The sequence below is a fragment of a genome, unplaced genomic scaffold (assembly GCF_019419815.1).
Source record: "Pyrus x bretschneideri cultivar Hongxiangsu unplaced genomic scaffold, Pyrus_bretschneideri_v1 Contig11, whole genome shotgun sequence".
Lineage (NCBI taxonomy): Eukaryota > Viridiplantae > Streptophyta > Magnoliopsida > Rosales > Rosaceae > Pyrus > Pyrus x bretschneideri.
This window is the reverse complement of record NW_025999402.1, coordinates 3,269,781-3,278,311: the sequence shown is the minus strand read 5'-3', so window position 1 is coordinate 3,278,311 and position 8,531 is coordinate 3,269,781. Positions and strand designations below refer to the sequence as shown.

At 34.8% G+C, this 8,531-nt stretch overlaps 1 protein-coding gene across 2 annotated transcripts; it reads left to right on the top strand.

Moving 5' to 3' along the window:
- Positions 1-986: 986 nt before the first annotated feature.
- LOC103966341 (vacuolar cation/proton exchanger 3) lies at positions 987-7,100 on the top strand. Of its 2 annotated transcripts, none has more exons than XM_009379500.3 (12): positions 987-1,366; positions 4,157-4,224; positions 4,463-4,491; positions 4,649-4,845; positions 5,064-5,282; positions 5,560-5,682; positions 5,769-5,885; positions 6,027-6,080; positions 6,175-6,291; positions 6,393-6,483; positions 6,565-6,633; positions 6,734-7,100. In XM_009379500.3, exons 1-11 carry the CDS (start codon positions 1,094-1,096, stop codon positions 6,624-6,626), a joined length of 1,350 nt encoding a protein of 449 aa, XP_009377775.1. In that variant the 5' UTR covers positions 987-1,093; the 3' UTR covers positions 6,627-6,633; positions 6,734-7,100. The 2 variants fall into 2 exon arrangements, with proteins under 2 accessions (XP_009377775.1, XP_018507682.1); XM_018652166.2 differs by having other exon boundaries at positions 988-1,366; positions 6,737-7,100.
- Positions 7,101-8,531: the final 1,431 nt, after the last annotated feature.

Sequence of the window (8,531 nt, the reverse complement as noted above, 5' to 3'; positions counted from 1 at the left end):
ACGTCGATCCACTGCGGGAGACCGTCCTTAACAATGGCCGTCGTCCACGACGGAGGACGACTATTTACAGTTGCTGCAGAAGAGAGGGATTGGAGGTGGGTCGCTGGAGAAAAGAAGGATTGGTGGTGGAGGTGGCCTGTTAGGGTCGCCGGAGAAGAGAAGCCATGCCGGCCATGGCTTGTAAGATTCGCAGACTTGGAGGAGAAAGACCAAGTGGTCTATTTGGTTAAGGGTTTAATAAGAGAAACGATGTTTGGTTATTTAGTTATAAAACTTAAACATTTAACACATGTCTAGTTTTTATTGGGCCAAGTAAGTTAATGAGTAAAATGGGTACTGATCCAAATATTATTATTATTTTTTAGAGTAAATTGTAGCAATAATTCTTTAATTTTAACTTAATTGGAGCAATGATCCTTCAACTAAAAATCAATTACTATTGATCTCTCAACTTTAATCCAACTGGATAAATGATCCCTCAACTTTAACCCAATTCGAGCAATAGTCCCTCAACTTTAACCCAAATGTGGCAATGGTCCTTTCAACATAACTCGGTTTGACAAAATTTTGACAAAGTTGACGAAAAGAACCATAGCTTATACGTTTTGATGAGTAAAGGACCCTAATTGTAGCAATGATCATTCCAACATAGATTATTTTGACAAAATTTTGACGAAGTTGATGAAAAAGATCATAACTATACATTTGATGAATTGAGGGACCAATGGTAATGGATTTTTAGTTGAGGGACCATTGCTCTAATTTGATTAAAATTGATGGACCATTGCTACAATTTACTTTATTTTTTATCTCTTATTTTAAGAAATACATGCCGTAATAAGCCTGTAAGCTGTATTTAAAAAAATAAATTAAAATTTAAAAAATTTAAAAAAAAGAAATAAAAAAAAAAGAAGAAGAACTTCCTGGAAGCCTAGTTGGCAAATACAAAAGACATTGCAAGTCTCTATTTAAACCGTGTAACTCCACAGTCTACTTCATCTCAACAGATACTATTGAGCTAGCTAGATAGCGAGCCTGCTGCATACCTTGCCTTGTTTTTCTTCTACATTTTTGTGTTGAACCACCATCGATCATGGCTTCAAACCCCGACCAGCCATGGCTGCTAGAAAATGGCACCCTCAAGGGTTTAACCAAGGAGACCGGCCGGACCGGACGGACTGCGCACAACATGTCATCCTCTTCACTTCGGAAGAAGTCCGACCGCACACTTGTCTCCAAAGTTCCATGTGCCCTTCTCAGACAGTTTCTGGCGAATTTGCAAGAGGTTTTACTGGGGACTAAACTCGCTTTTTTATTCCCAGCCATCCCTCTTGCCATCGCTGCTCAGTGCTTTGGCTTTGCAAGAGTGAGTTTCACTTTAAGGGTTTCAATAAAACAGTGAAAAACAACATTTTTATTTAGTTAATTTCAAAACGTCATTTTTTCAAACTTGATTAAAATTAGGGTGCTTTAGATTTTGGCCCTTACAATTTATGATTCATAGATAAAGACCCATCTACATATAAACGTCCAATAAAAATTCAAATTTAAAATCGGCAACCACATCAGAACACTATTAACCTACTAATACAATTTATTTACACCCATGCCACTTTTCCTAATCCCTAAATTTATTTGAAATAAAAGTTGTAGAAAAATTGAAATAAAATATATAAAATGTTGTATTGGATTAATTGTATCCATATCATACCAAAAATTTACCTTTATATATATATATATATATTTTGCATTAATTGAGAATTAAATTAATTTGTTCCAATTATATAAATACACACACACACACACACACACACACTACACCTAGATTATATATATATATATATATATATTAATTTTTTTTTTTTGAGAAAACATAGATTAAATATTTTGAATCAAATAACATTTTTGTATACATGGTAGATAAATTATTTTCATGTATTATTACATATATTAGCCTATTAGGGGCATTTTTTGGTAAAAATATATAAAGTAATATGTATATGATTGTTTGTAGGTAAAAGATAAAATCAAAAGCATGATCCAATTCCTAAGTTTATGCAATATTTTGCATAATTGGAAATGAACATTTCAAATAGTAGGTAGGTAAATTAATATGGTCTAATTATATAAATACACACACATTTTGAATCAAATAACATTTTTGTACATGGTAGGTAAATTACCTTTTTTATGTATTATTACATATATTAGGCTTTTCTTTTCTTTCTTTTTTTGTGTAAAAATATATATATGAACTCATAATGCCATGCACATAGTGACACACCTCGACCCAGAATGTCCGTTAGGACTCTGAATCAAGTTATGCTGGCCGACACCTGGTCCATACTCGCTCACCGCGCACTTGTGTATATAGGCACTTTTAGTTTTAAATTTATTCACATTTTACATATTATCACATTCTATGGCTTCGTCACCTTCCAAGTGTTGGCCAGCACATCTCAATTTGGAGTTCTAGTGGGCATTCCGGGTCGGGGTGTCTGTTTGGGCCAACACAGCTTAATTTGGAGTCCTAGCGGACATTTCGAATCTGGGTGTGTCACATAGAATTAAGCCAACAATTTTCATATTTGATACTAATATGCAATGAATTTTTTAACATTAATGTCTTATTTTTCTTTTTGCAAAATCATTAACTCTCTCCTTACAATCTGCATGGAATTATTGTGCACATCAAATATGCAATAGGGGTATTTTAAGTATCTAAAAAATGTAAAAATGTGTAAAGTATATGTAATTAATGAATTCACTTAGGCGGATCCTAATCACTTGGGGTTTTTTTGAGTAAAAAAATTATGTCGGGTTTTATATGGAAAAAAATTGAATTTGAGGGGTTATAGTCATATTTTCAATTAAAAGATTAATTGAAGAAAGTTGGGATTTCACCATAAAACCAATTAGCAATATGGAGAGTATTCCAACCATTTATAAGCCTTTCAGTGGCGGAGCTAACAAAGAGTTATTGGTTGTCCTTGACCCAACAACTTCAAAAACCCATTTATATTTGTTTATGTATTGTATTTCACCCCTATAAACAGATAAGACAAACTAAATTACAACATCCACCTTCTACTTCTTCTATTTTCTTCTGTCATATTTATCTTTTTTTTCTCTCTTCTTGTATGAAATACTTTAGTTGAAAAGTCTTGGCAGTCTTCAATATTACTCTCCAGTATCCTGCATCACCCTTGACAATCCTCAACAAATGTCGACATAAATTTTCAGCATATGTTGACAAGAATTGGAAAGTGCCTACTAGGCCTTGGCAGTCTTCAACATTACTTTCCAGTATCCTGCATCACCCTTGACAAGCCTCAACAAATGTCGACATAAATTTTCAGCATATGTTGACAAGAATTGGAAGTTGCCTACTAGGTGTTCGGCAAAATGACCGCATAAACTTTTTTTGTTGATATTATGACCCCATTGTTTGAAAATCATGGTTACGCCATTGAAGCCCTTGCAAGGTTTGACGTGGAGCATGTGTGACCGTTGGGCTTCACATGTGAGCCAACCTGCTCTAATACCATGAAGAAAGTTGAAATTCTACTATAAAACCAATTGGCAATATGGGAGTAGCCCAACCTCTTATAAGCCCTTGCAAAGTTTCTCATTTCGCCAATGTGAAACTATTTTACCTTCATATCCTCACATTAGTGTCTCATGCATAAAAATAGAAAATATCTGGCTCCTTCTCTAGAAAAATTCATTCCTCCTTGCGGCGTTACTTACCATTTTACAATTATGCAGAAACTTTTCTTTTAAGGTTAGGAGAAATGATTCCTTACAAGAATGAGCCAAATAATTATGCATATATTGATTACTCCAGTATATATGTACATAAACTAAATGATATTTCAATATATCATTTGGTAAATAAATCTAATGAGTTTAAACTTGGTGCATAAATCTAATGAGTTTATATCGTTTACATATTATGTACGCAAATGTTTTTTACTGTAACCGTTCTGACTTCTTTTATGTGCTTGTAACTCTTCTGATTTCTTTTCTCAAAAAAAAAAAAAAAAAAACTCTTCTGATTTCTTTTCTATAACCGTAACCGTTCTTAATTCTTTTGTGATTGTAACCGTTCCGACTGTTTTTCTCTAACTACAACATTCTAATTTATATTAAACAGCCTTGGGTGTTTGCGCTGAGCTTAATTGGACTCATGCCACTAGCGGAACGAGTCAGCTTCTTGACAGAGTAAGTCTAATTTTATTAGTAGCGATTTTGACACTCACAACTTATATTCTCGGACTCACACATAAGTATATCAAAATCCTGTACTGGTTTTGACTGCGAGAAATTAAATGAGGAGTGCTAACTTTTCATTCGCACTATTTTATTTTAGTACTTATAGTAGTGTAATTTTCATTGTCATTGACATAAACTAAGCATTAAACCACACTAACATTGTACTTTTCTTTTCCCAAAAATGCAGACAAATTGCTTATTACACCGGTCCAACAGGTAATTCATTTCATTCTTATTATTTGCCCTACCATATATGTAATTATAAGTACACAAAAGGGCAAGACAAGAAGGAACCAGATTTATGAATTTCTCATAGACGTGCGGAAAATGATCGATTTATCTTACTCTAATTTATTTATTTTTGGGTTTGCAGTGGGAGGCCTTCTAAATGCGACCTGTGGCAATGCTACAGAGCTCATAATAGCAATATTTGCCCTAGCCCAACACAAAGTAGCAGTGGTGAAGTACTCTCTACTGGGTTCCATTCTCTCAAACCTTCTCTTAGTCCTCGGCACTTCTCTCTTTTGTGGTGGCATTGCCAACATGAAAAAAGAACAAAAATATGACAGGGTAAGCTGGCTTGGCTTGAACTAGACTATTTCAATTGAATTGTATAAATGTTATGGCCGTTGTTCGGTGAAATTTATAAATGTTGGAAGTCGACGTATTAAGTCTGTATAACAGTCCAACAATTATCTCTTCATTTTTAAACTTATCCTTGTCCTGGATAGTGTATGGTTTCATTTCATGCTTATCTAAAATATGTTGTTTGGTTGTTGTTCATGCAGAGACAAGCTGATGTGAACTCCCTCATGCTGCTTCTGGCTCTGTTGTGCCACTTGCTGCCAATGCTGTTCACGTTTGCTGCTGCAGGGAGCTCTACTGGTGTGGGAGTGGACCCCACACTCCATTTGTCCAGAGCCAGCAGCATTGTGATGCTCTTAGCTTACGCTGCATACATAATCTTCCAGCTGTGGACACACCGCGAATTATTTGAAGCTCAGGAGGTAAATAATTAAACAAGTTAACTAATTTAATTGCACCTTTCATGATCTCACAATCTGGTGTTCGACTAAGGAAATTGTGGGAAACTGTTCTTTTGCCAATTTGGACCACAAAATATGTCGGAATCTTTCCTGAATGTGTCGTTCAGATTCACAGTCTTCCAGCACAAGCATGGGGAGAATATTGTTATGCAAGACTCTTGAAACTGAATTTGCGGGACATTTTTAGCAGCATTGATAATTACTAACCTAGACATTTTGTTTATGGTGTTATGATCAGGGAGCGGACGATGATGTTGTTGAAGAAACACCTGATATAGGGTTCTGGAGTGGAATTGTGTGGCTGGTTGGGATGACTGCTGTCATTGCCTTGTTGTCTGAGTATGTTGTGGGAACAATTGAGGTAAAAGTCAGACCACCCTGATTGAATTAGTTACCTTATGTTGTTTACTATGTTAATATAAACTTCCTCACAACTTTTTTCAACAGGAAGCAGCAGATTCTTGGGGCTTGTCTGTCAGCTTCATCAGCATAATCTTGCTACCAATTGTTGGCAATGCAGCAGAACATGCAGGAGCAATCATATTTGCTTTCAAGAACAAGCTGGTGAGTCTTCAATCAATCGCATTGATTAGTTTCTCAGTGCATTTCTAAACATAATTAAGATTAATCTTTCCAGCACGTTTTTGTTGCCACTATTTATTTGGAAATCTAAGTTCTCAAGTACATTCTTTCGGATAAACGCAGGATATAACTCTTGGTGTTGCTTTGGGGTCTGCAACTCAAATTGCCATGTTTGTGGTAAGTATATATACACTAAGAATATTTAATGCTAGTTTTTCTTTTCAAATTTGATTCAAGCTTAATTTCTAATGCCATTTAAATGAACTTTCAGGTTCCGTTGTGCGTGATCATTGCTTGGATAATGGGAATTAACATGGATCTCAATTTCAGTGTCATTGAGACTGGCTCTTTGGCTTTATCAATACTTGCTGTGGCCTTCACATTACAGGTAATTAATTAACAATCTAATATTGCTAAACTTAACCTAATCAGCTTTCCTTCATTAACTGGCAAGCAACCATTTATCTCACTTTCTCCTTGATTTTATAGGATGGCAGTTCCCACTACCTGAAGGGATTGGTTCTTTTGCTGTGCTACATTATCATTGCAGCCTGCTTCTTCGTAAACAAATCTCCGCTTCGTAAGTGCTTAACAATCTAATTTGCTTGTTAATGTAACAATTAAAATTCTTCATATCTAAAACATGCGTTTTTCCCTTTAGATCAATCGAACATCCTGAACCCGGGACTTCAAACGTCCACTGGAGCAGTTCGTGGAGCTTAATTAAAGTGTAAGTTCATTACGATAGTTCAACGCAAATGTTTACATTCCAGCTAGCAAGTTATAAAGTTAATTAACACATGAATTAACTCAACTGATTGGTTTTGAAGCAGATTTGGCGTTTCGGGGTCATTATTTCCCGATTACAAAAGATTGAGCCTTGATCAGCAGGTTTTGCTGGATGGATGCAGCTTAGTTATGTTAGTTCAATTTGTGTTCTTGAGCCTGTCTAAAAGCAAACAATTTTCGTTTTGCTTGGGGATCCAAAACGAATTGGAAGCACTGTTGAAGCTTGATGATGACCGGCTACAGAATAGATATAATATATATGTCATGTATAGCTCCAGATCGTTTTATCATCTGATTTTTCATTTCATGTTCTGAATAAAGTTGTGGCACATGGCATAGAGGTCCATTTCTTTGATTTGTAATCCAATAAAAGAATAAATAAATTCAAGATTGGTATGGGTTTTGTAATTTATTTGTTCTCTTGTATGATTCAGGGAAAACGCTTGTTTAAGCACTTTAATTTCTTTTATGTACCTAATTAACAATATCTAGGGTACAAACCGACTCGTATATTTGTTGCCAAAAAGGACCAAAACAATGCATGCTTTAAATTTTGAAAGTGATTGAAACGAGAGGCCAAAATGATTGGATTTTAGCAGACAGACTATGATTTCATACAAAGATTTCCTTAGAAATTATAAGTGTAGTCAAACTAAGATTTTAAAGGATCGTAAAGGATTTTTAAAATGATAGATTTTATAGGATTTCAAAGAATTTGAATGAATTGTGATGGAAGGATTTGAAATCCTAGAGGGTGAAGTTGGATTCTTTTTAGTCTTGGTTATAGCTCTCAAATCCCACAAAATCCACAACTTATTAAAATCTTCCAAAATCTTAATTTTTTTAATACACTTAGATTTGAATGGATTTTAAAATCCTTTAAAATCTTTTAATTGACTATACTAGGATTTTAAAATCTTTTAAAATCCTTTTAAATCCGAGTTTGACTACACTCCCTTAAGCCTTAGAATTTCATGGGGTTCATTTCTTAAGATGGCTTGGAGTTTCATGAGTTTCATGGGGTTCAATCCAAAAAAATCTAAACATTCCAACCCTAGAGGCATTGACTTGAGATTATGGTGAGAACTCAAGGCTGCTATTAGGCCCCTTGAATGGACTCCATTGTGCCATGATTTGGGTCAGCTTATTTTTGTACTTGGGCTTCAGAAGGTTGGGCCGGCCTAACTCCTTCTTCATTCAAGGTAAGGGTTAGGTCTTTCTTTTTAGTCCAGAATTAACCCATTTTGCTTGTTTAATAAACAACGAAAAAACTTATATACAACTGAGCTGAGCACGTACGATTTTATATTTTTATGCCTATTTCTTATCTCATTTCACGCATCTGAGAGATAAGCATAGCCAGTCGGTTTTACTTAAGTTTTAGTTCACAAGTTGACTCACTCATCTCAATTTTTATTTATATCTTTATTCGTGTTGAAAAGTCTGATGTCTGATGACAATGAATGCCCACAAAGCAAAAGTCTTCAGCATGGGCAAAGTTTTTAATGCCCATGCAAAGTGAAAGTAATTGTATAGTCAGACGAAATTTCATAAATTTCAAGATGCATTAACTGCATCAGTTTGGAGTTGCTCTATAAATAGAGCACTCTGCATGTTTTCATAAAACAGAATATATAACAAGAAGAAAACAAGAGAGAAATATCAGTAACATCATCTATTCCTCTGCCTTTTATTTGTTATCCTCTTGTGCTATAAGTTTTAGTGTGACATTTTACATCTACCTTGCACCTACTACTGAAAAGGTTATTCTCTCAAACTTTAACCCTTTTATAACAATTCGTTCATACTCTTCGATTATTCAATCTCTTTCACTATTTT

What these genes read in the sequence shown, in the direction of transcription:
- LOC103966341 (XM_009379500.3), top strand. Translation starts at nt 1,094, where the DNA reads ATGGCTTCAAACCCCGACCAGCCATGGCTGCTAGAAAATGGCACCCTC. An exon ending in TTATTACACCGGTCCAACAG is followed by an intron (nt 4,492 to 4,648) that starts GTAATTCATTTC and finishes TTGGGTTTGCAG; the next exon opens with TGGGAGGCCTTCTAAATGCG. An exon ending in AAGAACAAAAATATGACAGG is followed by an intron (nt 4,846 to 5,063) that starts GTAAGCTGGCTT and finishes TTGTTCATGCAG; the next exon opens with AGACAAGCTGATGTGAACTC.